Consider the following 18,848-nt stretch of genomic DNA (forward strand, 5'->3'; position numbering starts at 1 on the left):
GGAACCGATTTACTTTTCTGCTGCTTGGTGCTTTATACGATTACATTTTGTGGTATGGCCAAAATAAATATCGCAAAATATGGCAACAAATAAAAGCCTCACTTAACATGCCATTCCGGGCAGCTCGGCAATGTTTTTTATGTTGATAAAATAGGTTGTGTGGAAAGTATGGGATGGGGCATGTCACTTCCCTTGATTACAGAACCTCTGAATGTTCTTAACCCCTATTTCACTGCCAGTATGGTCTTGCACTAATTAATGCTGTGCCATTGTTTGGATGTACTGTAGCGGTTTCTTTCGATAGCAGCTGACTAAATCAACAGTACCTCTGCTAGTTGGAGCGAAGATGCACACTTTAATTTTGCTTTAAGACAGATTAGTTTACAATCAATGGACCAAAATCAACAAATTTATAAGCAATCATTTGATTAATAAATTGTGCGAACTACAAGAAGTGTGCTGCTGCGGTTTAAGCTAGGCAATTTAATTGCACACACGTAAAACTAAAATATATTTTTCATGACCATGAAGCCAGAAAACTTATGCAAAACTTGAGTGATTCCAAACCAACCCAAGTGTATACTTCTAAGCACATAGTGTACTTAGCAACTAGTTTTGAATAATCAGCTTGGAACATATCACGCAAGACTAGAGCATGTGACATCCTTCGTTCCTTCCTTTCCCAAGTCACTTTTGAGTCTTGCAAGCTTATTTCTATGCTTCCTTTGTCGAAACCTACTTTTGTCTTCCTTCCTTCCTCCTCAGACCTGTTTTTTTTCTTTACATCTTTTCCTTCATGATCCCCAGCTCTCCTTCCCTCAGACCAATTTTACTCTTACATCCTTTGTTACTTTACTTCAAAAAAGATACTTCGCTAATCATGTGCGGGAAAACCACCACAGCAGTAATAGTTACCAATTTGTATTAATGTAGAAACAACCAAGAAATTAAAAACAAATGAAGTGCGATGTTAAGCGGGAATTTTACACAATTTAAATGTAATTCAAGCATGAGAAATAGATGTTTAAAACCTACTTTTCTGCCTACATTCCCTCACACCTGTTTTCTTTCAATTACACCCTCTTGTCACTGAAACTTGCTTTTCAGCCTTCCTTCTGCCACAGACGTCTTTTTTTCCTCCTTTCCTTGCCGACCCACTTCGTACTCAGTTTTTTTGCATCTCACCTTCCGTTTCTTAAAACTCCCTTAATATTTGTCAGGGTTATAATAGTTTGTGATTTTTCATTATTTTGATGTGACTTTTTCTTTTGAATCTTAATTTTTCTCAACAGTTTTTGGAGAGGGTAGATTTGGTTAGTTTTTATTTTGAAACTGTTTCCATTTGTTTTAGTATTAGTTTTATACACACACACACACACACATATTCAGGTATATGGTCAATCACTAAGTATTGTACAATACACTACAATTACCTTCTTTCTTTTGTACAACCTTACAGTAATACCAAAATAAATATAATGAGCCCATGTATCAAATTGACAACGACGAAAACAAAGGACATTTTCACAATAAATTATATTAAGCTGTTTCGTTTTTCAAAACAATGTTTTTTATTTCCGTTTTGGTTATTTCGTTTATTATAATCTCGACATTTTTTTCTTGATACATTATTTGTCGTTACTGGTACCTGTTACATGGTTATTTCAAAGTGTATACCTCGCCTGCGACTAAAGCATACCAGTGGTCCTTCCATTTAATTTAAACGAAGGCATTATTTGAGTGTTTTAATACAACGCTCAGAATTTGAACCATGTCGAGTGGCTTTCGGAAAATTGCGTCCGGGTGAGTCTGACGAATTTTCGACCATTTGGAAACTCAATCGAATCCAAGAAATAAGATGAATGAGAACACAAGCGGGTGGGAGAACAACACTTTGCAGTTTGCACCCCTCCCCCCACGCGCTAACATGGCGCCCACACGAGTCCGCATTGGGAGCAACATGCATCCACCAACTGGGTGCAGTCAACAAGAACAAATGCAAGACTGCACTTCACTAAAACCCGGCGCGCCTCCAACCACTACGTTGTGTTTGCGTGGAAAATTGTAATCGACCCCCCACGCACACACACGTTGCGGCTCCCTCCACTCCGCACTACATGCTGACCAAAACACAGACGCGCGGGCATGTGTTAGCCAAAAACGTCGTTGTTATTTGAAGCACAAATATACCAATTTGGTGCAGCTTACATGGGCTGTTATGTGGGGAGGTTAGGTTTTACAAGAAAAGCGATGGTTCAAAAGACGTACAAAATTAGCTAATTTGCTAGCTAGACACCCGCCCCCCACCACCACCATCATATAGTTCGAATTACAGCAGCTAACTTGATGGGAAGCACGCAACAATTACAATAAAGATTGTCGGTCAGTGTTGCGTTGAGTGGCGTGGGGGGTGTACACAAGAGTTGTTTAAATAGGTGTTTAGTCAAACGGTGAAGTCATAAAACGCTGTTTTCGCGTTTGTCGATTAGCATTAGCCGCTAGCTGGCTAACAACGTAGCTCGCGCGCGGCCTGCTTCAACCCCCCATGTGCTGCCGCTTTGTTCCGGAGCCACTTTTTAAGTATCCGGCAGATAAACTCGCTTCAATTTTAAGCGTTACCCGCCCAACGCGTTGCTTACTACGGCTTTAAGCGAGCCGCGGGATTCGGTAGGCTACGGGAGGGGGGGGAGAAAGACGCAGGAAACAGGCGAGGACGTCGCTAGCGAGCAGAGAAACGAAAGCAAAAAAAGCAACACATGCTTTTCAAATCTCCCTCACCCATGGAGGAGAGGTAACCACGCGCTGCGCACACACTACGCTCCTTCCCCAAACGTGGAAAGTGGCCGATAAAGCACATTTCGGTCCGTTTGAGCAAAAATAACTTGTCGTTGAGACATCAAACAGTTCACTTTGTTTGCACGAGAACAAGGCTAACAACAGGTTTCTTCACGTAATAACACGCGTGGTGTACGCACACTACTAGCTTACTTTGGGGAGGGGAGGGGGGGACAAACATCCCTTGAACACTTACCGTTTACTCACTCTCTTGTAATCAAAAAGAAAGAAACGAAAAAGTGACGAGGGGAAAAAAAGTCTGAAACGCCACATAGAGAGAGGTGTAAAAGGAGCCAAGCACGACCATGTGGTCCCACAATGACGCTTGGACGTGTGTTTGTGAATGGTAGTAAGATTGCGAAAGTGGCGCGAGTTGAACGGCTCCAGGTTTGAGCATGTGCTCAATGAAGGGCGGCACCCACTGAGGCCACTGGAGCCCAACTCCTTCATTAGCATAAATCAACCACTTCCTCTCAGTGCCGCTTTCCAAGAACACTCCACTCCAGAGAAATGCATTGATGTGCGACATAGCAAGGGCTCTGCAGTTCAAAAGTTGAAGGTTCCATCTTCGCGTGTAACATAACATGCAAGTGCTGAAGGTTTATACAACAGCAATGCCGATTTTCCAAACTCAACTGAAATGACCAGTTAAACATTTCTTGAAAGATTTCTTGAAAGTAAAAACACTTCTAATAATAATTATAATAATACATTTTATTTATAAGCGCCTTTCAAAACACTCAATGACACAATCACAAACAAAATAAAATAAAACCACAGAATAAAATATAAATAATAAAAGAAGAGTTGAATTTAAATTATTGCTTCCACATCGGAAAAAAAGTTAGATATCACGGTTTAATTAAAACTCTTCCGTACAAATAACTTCTTAGAAATAAAGTAGGGAAATGTCTTTTACAATTATACATAGGTACTATCCTGCTAAATATCATCTTCAATTTGGGATGCAATCAAGAACAAAACAATAAAACCCCATAATAAAACTATAAATAATAAAAGAAGAGTTGAATTTAAATTCTTGCTTCCACATCAGGGAAAAAAAGTTAGACATCATGATTTAATTAAAACTCTTCCGTACAAATAACTTCTTCCAAAGAACGTAGGGACATGTCTTTTAAAATTATACATAGGTACTATCCTGCTAAATATTATCTTCATTTTAGGAAGATAATTATTTCTCATGATTGGCTACTTTGTGAAATGTCCCCTCAAGCACGGGTTCACTTATTCAGCAACAAAAGCAAGTTAGAAGCCAAAATAGTTGTTTTTCAGGACAAAAAGCTTCCGTCAAAAAGTGTTATTTTTTTCCAAGTTAAAATAAACGACCATTATTATTTTTTTGTTTATTGTTGCAATTGGGATGTTAGTTTCATACTGGTTTTCACACCAAACTGGTAAAAGTAATAAAACTGTTAATTATTCATCCTAAGGACATTTTATCAAACCATATTGGGCGTGTTGAATAAAAATAGGTGAAATGTGCCTGACTATAGAGTACTATATTCATAAAAAAGCTATTTTTCTGGCTGTTCCTTCAATGAGACTAACCACCCCCACCCAGCCTCGCATACACCCACTCGATCCACTCGCATACTGCTCTAAATAATTAGTGATTTGATTGGCTGCCTATAGTAAATCCTGCAAAGTTGCTGACAAGTACTGTATATCAAAATATCCTGTTTTGGTCCATGTAGAAGGCTCTGGATTGAGGACCTCTAGTTACAAAAAAAGAAATAACTAAAGTACTAAACTATTTTTTTTTAATGAAGTTTAGTTCAAGTGGCATCTTTCAGGTTGCCATAACATGATAAAGCGGCATGTAAAAACACATGAAACAGAAGAATTGGTACAGAAAATCTTAAAATCATTTTACCTACAATTACTCATCCTATATTGCTTTTATTTGTTTGTTTGATTTGTTCAAGATGTTCATTCAACAAATTTGGAAAATCAATTAAACAAAAGCTCTGGCCAGGGAAGACCACTATTTTCTTTTCGCTAACCCTAAATTGGCTAAGATTCTACAGACTTCTGATCATAATTTTATTTCATTTTTTAATCTGAATTAATGACATGTCACTGGTAATAAAGTATCAAGGAAGTCCCGATCATGATTGCAAATATCTTTTACACTATATGTTGTTAAATTCTGAACAGCAAATTTAATGTCATATGTCAATCTATTAATGTTAAATTACTTAAACCTTCAAGAACGTAAAAGTAAAAAACATCAACAAATAAGAGTTATTCCGGCTCATTTGGTGTCTTTGTCTATTCATGAATGAAAAAAAATGAGTGATAGTCAAGGCCAGCTCTTATGTGTAAACACCGTATGAATAAGATAATTACACACTACAAATATAAAATGAAATACATTTTAGTTCACTGTCCGCTAAGCACGATTTCCGAAGCAATGACAAAATGATTAGGAAAAAAAAACAAAAGTTCATTAAACTATTGCTAATGGTTTCCTCAGTTTGTAAAGTTTGACAAATGATGTGTTTGTGTCGTATCACTGATTCCTCAGAATAGTTATATTATTCGTTCTAATTCAGAAATAGTATGTTTCGATATATGTAAATTACTAAATATAATTGATTAAAAACTGATTTGATAAGGTTACTGTAAATGTTATATATCATTTCAAAAAATCAAATTATTTAAAAAACTCCGACATGAACCCTCATATGCATAATATGTATTCTATTTATGACTGAAGGTTGACTGACCATGAATGTAAATGTAATTTAACGAAAAATATTTCATACATTATCCGCATGTGTTGTACTTCTTTAGTTTTATTATCCGCGTTGCGTCTTATTATGTTTGACACTACCCGGTTGCCATAGGTCATACAATTCCGTTATGGCCACCTTTACCGGAAGTATTCACATTTTCGAAATATTTCAAAAGAAGAACATTCAGGGTGAATATGCTTACACTTAAACATCATAAGCGACTCAGGAAAACATTGTGTTATAATTAATGATTATACTTATATGTAGAAAAGTGAACCATATTCTTCGTGACTTTGCATCTCAGCTCACGATGTTCCTTGAACGGGTCTGAGTTTTATTTTGAATGTAATGGTATTTCACGATTTCCTTTTCCTCTGGTTGCAGGAGACTGCATGGTAAGCTCACCTTCCCCAAACTCAACTTCATGGCTTCACGTCAATATCACGTTTACATTTTTGTGTCGGGGAGGTAAAGGTGAGTTTAGTGTGCTCTTATGAGAACACTTACTGTGATTGTTATTTGTTCGAAGACACACTTGAAGAAAGGATTGTGGGTAATTGCAGCATTACAAAGAGTACACGATATAAACTCAGTCACTGTCTTCCTCAATAATGGATGGAAAACCGAAATATATACCGTTTGCAAGTGTCTGTGTGGTTTGGTGGTGTCATAGCAGGTAGCAGGTGTGCTGAATGGTTTATGCTCAGCCATTCGTAGCAGAAATGACATTAACGTTTTTGGTTTTTGTCATATTATAATGATAGAATGATAACAAATGTATTCATGCATTATTATTACTATTTGTTTCACTATTTGTGGTTGGTATTGTCAGTGTAGCTCTAAAGACTCTTATAGTCTATACTAATACATTGCATTGTGATAAAACCTTTTAACGAACTGACAAACACACAAACAAAAAAAGAACACTTCCCTGTAAATTGTTACATTTGTCTTTTTCATTCAACAGATTTATGGCTGCCTGTGTGCTGTGTCGTTTGAGGCCGAGGCTACGCTACCTTTCAGGTTTGAGAAAGGGTTTTTCTCACCGTGTTATTAGCAAACTTGACATTGAGCCGGATGAGCACGACAATAGAACGGCCGCATTGCAACATTTGGATGCCCCTCAACTTGAAGACTACAGGGTCCATTACAGCCCATCCTCATATCACCACCCCGTGGGAAAATCTGCCCTCTCCCAAAGCCCAAGCGATATTGATGACGAAGGGCGGTGTCTCCCCACCCATGCTCCTTTGTTCTGGCAGCAGAGCAATCGCTACAGCGTCAGCTCCTCGCGGCGTCTTTCCAGTTCCAAAAACACTTTGCTCGACTTGGCCTTCAACAGAGACTCCGAACGCAACACAGTGGTGCCGCTGCACCAACAAATACCCGTGTCACCTGATGTTAAAGTTGATACTCGTGCCTTTCTCAAATGCCGGCCTGAATATTCATCGGTAACACTTGATATTTCCCAACGACCTGCCCCCATCGAATGGGAACGGGTAGTGCGATTACTCCAGAAAGTGGCTGTCCTTAAAGGCAGCATGAAACCATCTGATGTTTGTCATTTGTTTGTGGAGCTCAGCCACACTAACTCTGACAAGATACCATTAGTGAAGACCGACCAACGCTTCGTCATGCTGCTTCGGTACTCCGTGGAGAACCTTTGCCTCTTTTCTCTACCTGAGCTCCTGCACGTGCTGAGGTCATTTGTGTGGCTGGAACTGCCACATAGCCACACAGTCCTCGGGATGTACGAGGTCGAGCTGAGTCGCCGCGCTGACAAGATGACTTTAGACCAGTTGCTGTTGGCAGCCGATTTGTGGCGCTGCATTGGCAGGAAGGTGCCTCAATTCCTAAAACAACTTTATGACTCTGTCTATTTGTATATGGGACAAATAGGGCTTCCGGAGCTGGTCCAACTGTTTTACATCATGGGAGAAGGGAGACAGTGCCCCAAAGTCCTGATTCAGCCTATAGAGCAGCTACTCATGCGACACTTACAACAACTACAGCCGGAGGAGGTTGGCGCTGTCTGCTTGGGCCTCTTCAAATCCCAAACGTCCCTTTCTGGGGCAGCAGTGAATCGCCTTGTCGATAAGGCACACTCTCTTGTTGGGGATATGAGTGACTTTGCCATGGTCAATGTGCTGAAATACCTGCGTTTCAGCTACCTGTCTCATAGGGCGTGGATGGAGGCTATGACGCATGAGGTACCACGGCGAGCTCAAGGGATGGGCGTTAAGGGGCTGATGCATGTGGCGCTGGCTTGCTCGGCATTGCATTACCGGAGTGACCGCATCCTCGTCGCAATCACTGAGAGAATTCCATCACTGGTGCCACACTGCCGGAGTAAAGACTCATGTAAGCTCTTGTGGGCCTTTGGCACCTTAGGGTTCCTCCCCGCTCGGAGCCCGAGCTTTTACCAGAGTCTCACAGAGGCTCTTCGACAAAGGAAGGCGGAATTCCTCCGCTACCCAGAGCATCTGCTCACTGGTCTTCTCGGCCTGGCCTTTGTCTCGCAGTTCCCAGAGGACCTGATCGAGTTAGCCTTGAGCCCGGACTTTGTCAACTTAGCACTTAAGTCAACGCAGTTAGAGCTGAAAAAAGACTTGTTCACTTTGGATGGAGCCGTGGCTTTGGAGTTGCCTCAGTGGACTGGTCCTCGGCTGAGCTGCGAACTGAGAGAAGAGGTGAAACAAATGTTGTGGAAGTATGCCCAATCGGACATGTGCCAGAAGCTCGAGGTCAAGGAGGCAGAGGCTGCACTTCAAGAATTGCTGGGAGGAGAGAAGTTTGTCTGTAAAAGAATGATCCTGCCCCACATGCGAACTATCGACCTTGAAGTGCACCTCGACGCTACTGGTCAGCCTGTTCCTGTCATCCCAGAACCTCCAACAGCAGTTCAGAATAGTTCTCCCAAATGTGCTTCAAAGCAGGATTTGAGGGGAATGAACATAGGAGTGAGTGTGACTGATGATCTCATATCAAAGCTTACAAATGCCAAGAACCTCCCAGGTCCAACAATCGCACCTCCTGAAGTTCAAACGCTTTCTTTTGTGAATCCCGATGAAGGAGAAACGATGTTTAAGACCGGGCTAAAGCTGACAAGTACCATCACAGAAATGATCACCACTCCTAGCAGCCACAGAGCACCTGCAGACTCCGACACTATCATTAAACTTGCCATCCAGGTGTCCAGCAGGAACCACTACTGCCACCAGTCACAGCATCTACTGGGCCTTCACGCCATGAAGAGGAGGCAACTGAGGTTGGCGGGTTACAAGGTTGTAGAGCTTTGCTATCACGACTGGATTTCCATGTTGAGAAAAAGCAGGATCGAAAAGATGGCCTACCTTCATTGCAAGCTGTACAACAGCCTGGAAGCTTGACCTCACACAGCTGCTGGACTTGAAAAGAATAGGATGCTTTACAAATTTGTCAAGCGTGTCGATTAACGAGTATGTGCTGAGCACAGCAAAAAGCGATGTGACTTTTGTGTACGCCACCCTTACACTGTATGTCAAAATAAAATGTGACATGTCCCAAAGATTGTTAAACAAACAAAAAAATCTATCTTGCCATTGTCTTTGTCCACGCACTGTCATGAGTCAAATGTATTTGTTACGTGTAGAGTGCCGTGCAAAAGTATTCACCCCCTTGTCTCTTTACTATTTTTGTTATATTACAACCTCGAATTTAAACACTTTCTTCATTTGAACTTTAATGGATGGATCAACACAAAATTGTCTGAAGTTTTCAAAGCAAAATGAGAAACATGCATTTCAAGAAAATTGATAAAAATCAGTACAGTATTTTGTGGAGCCACCTCTTGGGGCAATTACGGTTTAAAGGTGTTTTTGGTCAGTAAAACACATTAAATAAAAATCATAAAATATTTTAAATGTGAACATTTAATGTAATAAAAGTATGTTTGAAAAAAGGCAAGGAGTTGAATACCTTTCAGGTATGTGATAAGGAAGTAGTTATTGCATTTACATGTCTTTGATAAGCAAGATTAAATTTACACTTTATTAAATTATTCGCATAACAAATGCCGGAAAAACAGCCACTGTAACGCCAATAGTGAAAGAATTCTATATAGTTTGTCCTTGAAATATTTGCCGCTTTTAGGATTGTTGCCACTGGAGGGCGCTCTGCGACAAAATAGTAGTACACGTGCATAATCCAAGATATTCCGGTACAAAAGATGCACCATGACTTTATTTTTTAAAAACAATTCAGTGTATTGATTTTGATGTCTTTAGATGTGCCTTCCTACGATGCTAACTGCAACCACAATAAACGTGACACAAATTAATTCCTCTTCAGTTTGCTTCAAACCAAAATGATTCATTCCCTTTTCTGTTTTCCAGTCAAAGTGATTTTTTTAGGGTGCCTTATTGCTATGTTTTGGCTGTAAACGACACAAGAGGCAGAAGACAGTAGATGTAAAATACATTAATTAAAGAAATTGCTAGTTTATTATTTACATTTTGTAATTCTGTGCCATCACCCCAAATTATATATTATTATGTAGAGGTGCTGCTGTATAAATAGTAGCGTTGCCAAATGTTTATTTTACAAATAAAAGCCAGGCCTCTTTTGATGTATGAAACATTTATCAAATTTGAGGATTTTGTCACAGACTTTCCCAAAAAGTGGTGGGCTTCTCTTTCATCAACTCGGGAATTTAATTGTTAAATGTGCAAAACTGAAATTATTCCGTATTGGCCCCTGAGCTCATCACTTCAAAATCTCTCATCCTCACAAGTGTCAGATAAAATCAGAGATATGGAAGACAAAAAAAGAATGAAAATGGCGAAAATAATTTCTGAACATCTTGACAGAACCTCCAGCCAGCTATCCGTTTTCCATTGCGCTTCTCATTAAGGGTCACAGGGGAGCTATAGTTCAGGGGTTCTCCAAACACCTGTGCGCAACGGATCTACCTTAACACAACTTTCTATGTTATTATTTATTTACTTACTGTATTCTTCTGTCTCGTGTCACCAGCCAGCAGATTCAACACCCCGCCCCCTCAAAACAATTGCTATAGTACTGGATCATGTTGATGTACCCAATGCTGTTGATGATGTTTGACTTTGGGCTTCGTCTCGTTTCGTCACTTTACAGTTAAAACGCCCCAAAAGATAGTAAGTGCATTTCAATGAGTCAAAAGCGGAGTCAATGGCCTTCGGGACACTACTGTAAGCGTGAATTCACATTTGGACCTTTCATGTGCTCTGGCAGCAAATTTCACACCTCGAGGTGAGCAAGAAGCACCCCTTTGAAGTTCACACGACTGCCTTTCTCATTTAGCACCTTTTATTAAATATATATTTTTATATAACCGTAGCAGTCTCCCTTACTTGGCTCAGTGGAGTAGCTGACCTCGGTTTGTAAACAGTCTTTTTCGACTATTTCCTTGATCACTCGCCTTTCTCATGACATGCTTAATTAAGCAGCTATCAATACGAGTAGGTAAATAGAGGATAATCATCAGGCTCAGACACTACATCGCAGGCAGTTAGTCGAGGAGCTGTGAATGCTGTCTCAGTAATCCTCGTCTTATTTGCATTTCAATTCTGCTTTTTCTCCGGCTGGAGGCTAATCCAGCGGCAGCCGAATATGTGGCTACAGCAAGCATCGGCATCTCTTGGCTCACTCATCCCAAGGGAGAGATACTACATTGTGTCTTGCTCTAATTCTTTCATTTACTTTATTGTAGGAAACGGGACAATTCCTAATGTCTCGTAAAACGCTGACGCAACAGTTCGAATGCAAGCGAAGCAGCGAAAACGTGTGAATGGTTTTGTGTCGTCTGTGCCTCTCTCGAGATGGTATTTGTGTGCACATCATCTTGGCTCGTCTGACCTCTCGGGTGCCATTCAGAATTGTGTCTGCCTCTGAAGCGTTTAACATTCCTCACACACACGTTGTTAACCAGCTGCGCTCTACTTAAATTGATGGGAAGTGTTTGCATTCAGCTCCACCCTTACGAAAGAAAAATATATTTTCCAATATATTAACTGTAATATATTATATATATTTTAATATATTGTCAATCTATATATTTTACAATATATTATATATTGGCCATAATATATTGTTATATAGTGTAATATATTGCAAAATATACAAATGATTGCCGCTTTTCATATATTGCAATATATTGCAAAATAACATGCATTTATACTGTACAAAATATATGTAATTTGGCATTTATAAGTAACTACAATCATTATTGCAATTTATATTGGACAATATATTAGTGATATATGTAAAGATATATGACCAATATATGATAACATATACCTGTATGTATGTATATATATATATATATATATATAAAGTGAGATAGAGCGAGAGAGAGAGAGAGAGAGAGAGAGCGAGCACGCTTTTTAATGGAGCTTCCAGGAAGCAAAGTGAAGTAATGCGACACAAATGTTTTCACTTTCCCATCACTCGCTGATGAGAAATAAATGAATGAGATTAAGCGCTGAAAGCTGCCGGATGACCACAGTCGTGTGTGTGTGTGTGTGTGTGTGTGTGTGTGTGTGTGGGGGGGGGGGGGGGGGGGAAATGTCTTCTGAAAAGCAATATAGTCGAACCAAAGCAGTTGAACACAATCTGTTTTGAGATGCTGCTTGATTGAGGATTTTGTTTTTTTCCGCCCACATAGAAATGGTCATCTAGGTTTTTCTGGCTGTGGTGCCGATGCTAGTGGTTGCTAGCATGTGCGTTATATTGTGTGTTGATGTACCAGTTGACAAAAGTTTATGATAATCTGTGCATCAACAACATTGTTTAACTTTTTGTATTTTTAACATGACAGTGGTTCTGCGTTGTCCAGCCACCATTTTAAAAAGACAGGTCTTTACCTAGCTAGCGCTGTCAAGTCATGGGTGGAAAACCCAATATAGTATAGCGGCGGTATCATTAGCGTCATTCGAACATAGCATACATCCATCCATTTTCAACACCGCTTATCCTGAATAGAGTCGCGGGGAGTTGCTGGACCCTATCCCATCTGACTACGCAGATTTCACCCTGAACTGGTTGCCAGTCAGTCGTAGGGCACATATAGAGCCAAACGACCATTCACATCCATATCCTGTGTGGGAACCGATTCGACGCTGCCTGGCGAGTGTACCACAACAACATCAGCAACTTTGTGACATAACGGGTAAAAATCTAAACGGTTAATTCAAAGACACATTTTCTGACATAGGAAACTCACAAAAAAAATACCTGGTAGTGTAATTTCACAAATGATGGGTGTGCTAAACTTGCATTCCACTGACCCAAGTATGAGTTTATTCAAGCAATAAACCATTGTTAAATCAGCATTCTTACTACTGGACACTCTTGTTGTGCAGTGCAATATTTCTATTTCTACAAGGGTAGACATGTTTTCTAAATTAGACATTTTCATCATTGTGGTTGTAGTTGTAAGTGGTTTGCCCTCCTGTACCTAAATAAATTTAGGTGGTTTAATCAGTCAATATAATCCACCTAGCAGTGCCTGAGTGAAGATTTGAATTTAGGTGCTGAATTTGAGGTAGACATGGTAAACACGAGTACACAGCGCTCGGTGATTATATCACAATATTGGTGCATTCTAAAGACATTTTGTTCTATTTTCCCAAGCTCCAAACCTGTGAGACCGACGAGCTAGCCGCTAGGAAATGTGGTGCCAATTAAAAAGTCCATCTTCTGAAATATATCGCCTTATGTTAACATTGCTGCAACAACCTAAAAATAGCAAATTTGTTTCTGTATGTTTTGGAAATGTTCACGGAAAGTCAGCAGCGCTGTGAAAAACTCTGCTGACACAGATCTGAGTGAACACTTAAAGTGCAATAAAATACATGCAGTTTAGTTCACAATTTCAATGCTGTAAAACTATTTATTTGGATAACACGCCACTACCGAACACTTACACAATGTTTAGAGATCGCATATCAATTGTGCTCAAAGCATTGATGTTCTGTGTGAGCGAGAGGGGACAGAAATGGGATTACACAACACATTGCCGCTTGCACAAGTGTCATCTTAAACTTAACTCGCACGGGGAGAGCGACGCAGTGCTAATTAGTCGAAAAAACACACTACCTTTTTTTTTTTTGTCCTCCATCTTTTACACGCCTGCTATAAATACGCCCGCCGACAATATGCTCCGAGGGCTTTGTAATTATCGCAGGATTTAAAAAAAAATGCCGACATTTCTCTGTAAATGTTTTCTCCTGCTGAAGTCACGTACAATATAAACTTAATTATGAGCGCTAGTTGGGCTCATTAGTCACTCGACGCTTCACTCCTCGGTCGTGACTTTTTTCACGCCTGCCACTATATTAGGTACAATTACGCAATTGGATAATCATTCGTACCTTTAATGTAAAACACACTTGAACTGGACGTTGGCTGATCGTGATTCACATCCTGATACTGTGTGTTATTTCATCCATCAGGGAGATTCCTTTCAACATTTGTGCCAGCCATCTCTCCGTGGATCTTTGAGGTGCCATGCTGAACTCTAAGAGCCTCAGGCAGGGTGACGAGCTTCAACCCAAGTTTTCAACTGTCTTTGCAGCAGGTATGCGCTCCGCTGAGCGACACTGTTGTTGCGAAGTGAAATTCGCATGTCAATTTCTAAACCAGCAGTCATGTTTTATTGATTAGACGAACTCATGTTTTATATCCCAAAAAGAGCTGTTCAGATTTTGTCTTGTAACAATGTTGCATATTTGTATTATTGTAGTTGAAGTAGTTTGCACTGGGTTTGTCCCTTTAGGTATTTTCAAAAATTGAGAGGGTACGGTTTGTATTATTAAAATACTTTTGAATTATTTATTTTATATCATTAATTTTTCTCTTAGTTCAAATCGTTCATGTTGGGGTTTTTTATTTGTTTTTTGTTTCTTTTTGGCGTGATGTAGTTATGGGTGAGATGGAACTTTTCCCAGCTGACTTTTGGCGATCATAGGAGGGTACATATTGACAAACATTCGCATTCATGCCTATGGACAATTTTAGAGGCTTCAGTTGAACCAAACGTGGGATTAGGCCACAGTACGCTTAGAAAACACAATCAAGGGCACGGGAATGATTCCGGGTTTTAAATTTTAAAATGTTTATTCAATGACCTTGACACAATATAAGTGTTAATGAATAGGGATGTTCGCATGCAAATGTACCCATTTGAAACCTTTATTTACTGCATGGAAATCACTTTTTTTTTCTTTCTGGCACCGTTTTGCTACTCAGTGACTTAATTTGAGGACCATCTTGTTAATTTTAAGGCACATTTTCTTTCTTTTTTTTTTTTTTTCCCCCAGGGACCTTTGCAACGATTTTATCAAACAATTAAAAAAAGTGATTTTCTTTTGTCTAGACTCAACACCTTTTATTTAAATTCACACTTGACTGTGTGAAGGCGGAATTTCATGTTCAGCTCTTGTGTTGGATCTCATTAGATTGCACCGGAATGAGATGCTGTGACCTGTGAGTGTCTATCTGTAGCAATTAAGAGAAAACAAAATTGGCTCAGATTTGGTGTCATAAATTCAAAAGAGTCATGCACTGCTAACCTCTGAGCATACATTCAAGCTGCCCACATCCTTTGCTATTAACTCCTCGTCTCTTTAATGCAAATTCATATTTTAGTCTGTAAGAAGGCCCTGGTAACCCTGTCGACAAATGTAAAGTGATGTGCTGTGTAATTATTCATGACATTATCCCAAAGACTCGTGAAAAGTCGGTGTAGAACTGTTCAGCGTGAAGTCACCACGGACACACAAACACCACACTGGCAAACATCGTGAAATATTGCGGTCACTGTGTTTGTTCAGGAATTGTGTCCGTGCGGTGTTGTGTTGTCGGAAGGTGTGCTGAGGAAGACGTCTGATGAGAGCAGGAGCTGCAGGAATTTAAAATCTTTCCGGTGTTCCAAGTTGTGTTTGTAAATAATTGATGCTTTTTACAGTACATTCACATTGACTTGACATTGCAAAACATTGTGCACGGCTGCGCATTGTTTGAGAATATTCCTGTCTCATGAAAAGCACTGCAACATCTGTGCCTTCCATTTACAAGAGGAGCCACAGTAAAATTCAAATCATGATAGGCACTCTGAGTCATACCAACCCAAAGGTTGACCACATCTCTTATTATTATTATTATCATTATTATTGGTATAATAATAATAATAATAATAATAACAATAATAGCAGTAGCCATTTTTATGAGATGATTAGACTCTGACGGGCCATAAATAATGCAAATCAGTAATCACCTTTTGCTAACCACCCCCGACCCCCACTCGAACACAGATTGACCATTCACAGTGCAGCACAGACGCGAGATTTATTTTTAATCTCCAAGGTGTATGCATGAGCATTTGTTTGGCATCATTTTGAAATATAAATCTTCACAGCTTTCTGCCTGCTTCTGTGTGAAAGTCAGTTTTTATCTCTGAAAGCTTGACAGACTTGACAACAGTAAACTAACAGGAGTCGGTCTTGGGAAAAATATATTTTACAAAAAGTGAAAGATAAACGATAGGACATAACACCAAGCACAAGATTCAAAAGAGTGCACACTTTCGCTAAGCTGGAAAGATTGTGGCCTGCGATTCCTGGCAAAGAAAGGTTTTCAAGACTCATTCACATTATTGGTGAGCATGTGGTTTGAGCTTCTGCCTCCTCGTCGAAAGGTTTTGTGTTAAATTTGTACTTTATCTCCGTGAGCAGTAGCCATTTTTATGAGATGATTAGACTCTGACGGGCCATAAATAATGCAAATCAGTAATCACCTTTTGCTAACCACCCCCGACCCCCACTCGAACACAGATTGACCATTCACAGTGCAGCACAGACGCGAGATTTATTTTTAATCTCCAAGGTGTATGCATGAGCATTTGTTTGGCATCATTTTGAAATATAAATCTTCACAGCTTTCTGCCTGCTTCTGTGTGAAAGTCAGTTTTTATCTCTGAAAGCTTGACAGACTTGACAACAGTAAACTAACAGGAGTCGGTCTTGGGAAAAATATATTTTACAAAAAGTGAAAGATAAACGATAGGACATAACACCAAGCACAAGATTCAAAAGAGTGCACACTTTCGCTAAGCTGGAAAGATTGTGGCCTGCGATTCCTGGCAAAGAAAGGTTTTCAAGACTCATTCACATTATTGGTGAGCATGTGGTTTGAGCTTCTGCCTCCTCGTCGAAAGGTTTTGTGTTAAATTTGTACTTTATCTCCGTGGTTGCATGTGTTCTCTCCAGGCACTTCGGCTTACTTCCACATTCCGCATGTAAGCTTAAGTGAACATTGTTGCGAGTAAAAATCAGTTGGGATAGGCTCCAACTAGACCTTGAACTGAATACGGTGAACTGTAAAATATAAATGAATGCTACAAAAACATGGCTTCCCAGCGTCCATCCGTTTTCAACGCCGCTTATCCTGAACAGGGTCGGGGGAAGTTGTTGGAACCTATCCCAGCTGACTCTGAGCGAAAGGTGGACTACACCATGAACTGGTCGCCCGTCAGTCACAGGGCACATATAGAGACGAACAACCTTTTACACCCACATCCACACCATCACCGAGTGTATACCGATCCCACGCTGCCCGCAGGCTTCGGACGAGTGTGCCGCTACACCATCAGCGTCTGTTACTATACATGGAAATATATCCATCCATCCATTTTCCGATCTGCTTTATCCTCACAACCTGGGTCGCGGGAGGTGCTGGATCCTAGCCCAGCTGTCTTCGGGCAGTAGGTGGGGGACACCCTGAACCGGTTACCAGCCAATCACAGGGCACATAGAGACAAACAACCATCCGCGCTCACACTTACTCCTTGGGAATATTTAGAGTCAGCCTGCCATGCATGTTTTTGGAATGTGGGAGGAAACCGGAATACCCGGAGAAAACCCACACAGCCCCGAGGAGAACATGCAAACTCCACACAGGAAGGCCGGAGCCGCGATCGAACCCACGACCTCAGCACTGTCAGGTCGATGCGCTAACCACTGGACCATGGAAATATACATATATATGTTTTCAGTGCGACGTGCACCAAATTGATTGTTGTCCATGTGATACCTATCCACATACTCACTGAAATCAGTGGCGTAATTTTTGCGTAATCATGCTAAGTAAGATGCTTGGCGGAGTTCATCAAATCCCCGCGAGGAAGCTTTTCATTCATCAGAGAAACACTAGGCCTATTTTAAGGGACCCAGGATTGTTATCAAAAAAAAAAAAAGCACTTCAAAGCTATATTTTGTCTCGCGCAAGCATGTTCTCCTGCAATTTTGAGAAACCCTAAAACCAGCGACACTGCAAGAATGAAGGACGTTTTTGTTTTGTTTTGCCCACCAATTTAGATGCTGCAGCGCGGCTGTCATCTTCGCTATGCAAACTCCACACAGGAAGGCCGGAGCCGCGATCGAACCCACGACCTCAGCACTGTCAGGTCGATGCGCTAACCACTGGACCATGGAAATATACATATATATGTTTTCAGTGCGACGTGCACCAAATTGATTGTTGTCCATGTGATACCTATCCACATACTCACTGAAATCAGTGGCGTAATTTTTGCGTAATCATGCTAAGTAAGATGCTTGGCGGAGTTCATCAAATCCCCGCGAGGAAGCTTTTCATTCATCAGAGAAACACTAGGCCTATTTTAAGGGACCCAGGATTGTTATCAAAAAAAAAAAAAAGCACTTCAAAGCTATATTTTGTCTCGCGCAAGCATGTTCTCCTGCAATTTTGAGAAACCCTAAAACCAGCGACACTGCAAGAATGAAGGACGTTTTTGTTTTGTTTTGCCCACCAATTTAGATGCTGCAGCGCGGCTGTCATCTTCGCTGATTTAATGGACTTGACTGCAAACCCACAGCAGTTGACCTCATTCCGGAGAAACGAATGCATTCTGAGACCTTCTGATCAAAAACTGCAACTTTACGCTTATCAACCTATTCTGCCTCTGATTAGAACCAGTTTCTCCTTTTAATCCGCACAATTTAATTAAACGGTTGATGTCCGACTCCCAAGGACGCTCTTAGACCATAAGCACTGAATTCAAGTGTGAATACTTGATGTAGCATCTTTTTGACAGATGTAAAAATGCAGAAAATTCTTTAAGCATAAACTGTATATTTTAGAAGTCGTAGGAGGGGACAAGGACGCACGGTATATGCCCCTTTACGTTGACCTTCTACTTACAATGACAACCCTGAA

The 18,848-nt window shown here is 40.4% G+C and overlaps 1 protein-coding gene across 2 annotated transcripts; it reads left to right on the forward strand.

Annotated features, from left to right (window-relative positions):
• The first annotated feature begins 1,606 nt into the window (after positions 1–1,606).
• Positions 1,607–9,163, forward strand: fastkd5 (FAST kinase domains 5). Of its 2 annotated transcripts, XM_019882499.1 has the most exons (3): positions 1,607–2,791; positions 5,979–6,068; positions 6,562–9,163. In XM_019882499.1, the coding sequence occupies exon 3, from the start codon at positions 6,566–6,568 to the stop codon at positions 8,981–8,983; it is 2,418 nt and encodes an 805-aa protein (XP_019738058.1). In that variant the 5' UTR covers positions 1,607–2,791; positions 5,979–6,068; positions 6,562–6,565; the 3' UTR covers positions 8,984–9,163. The 2 variants fall into 2 exon arrangements, with proteins under 2 accessions (XP_019738058.1, XP_019738059.1); XM_019882500.1 differs by lacking the exon at positions 1,607–2,791 and having other exon boundaries at positions 5,973–5,989.
• The last annotated feature ends 9,685 nt before the right edge of the window (positions 9,164–18,848 follow it).

Source organism: Hippocampus comes, unplaced genomic scaffold (genome assembly GCF_001891065.2).
Source record: "Hippocampus comes isolate QL1 unplaced genomic scaffold, H_comes_QL1_v1.1 scaffold111, whole genome shotgun sequence".
Taxonomy (NCBI): Eukaryota; Metazoa; Chordata; class Actinopteri; order Syngnathiformes; family Syngnathidae; genus Hippocampus; species Hippocampus comes.

What these genes read in the sequence shown, in the direction of transcription:
- fastkd5 (XM_019882499.1), top strand. Translation starts at nt 6,566, where the DNA reads ATGGCTGCCTGTGTGCTGTGTCGTTTGAGGCCGAGGCTACGCTACCTT.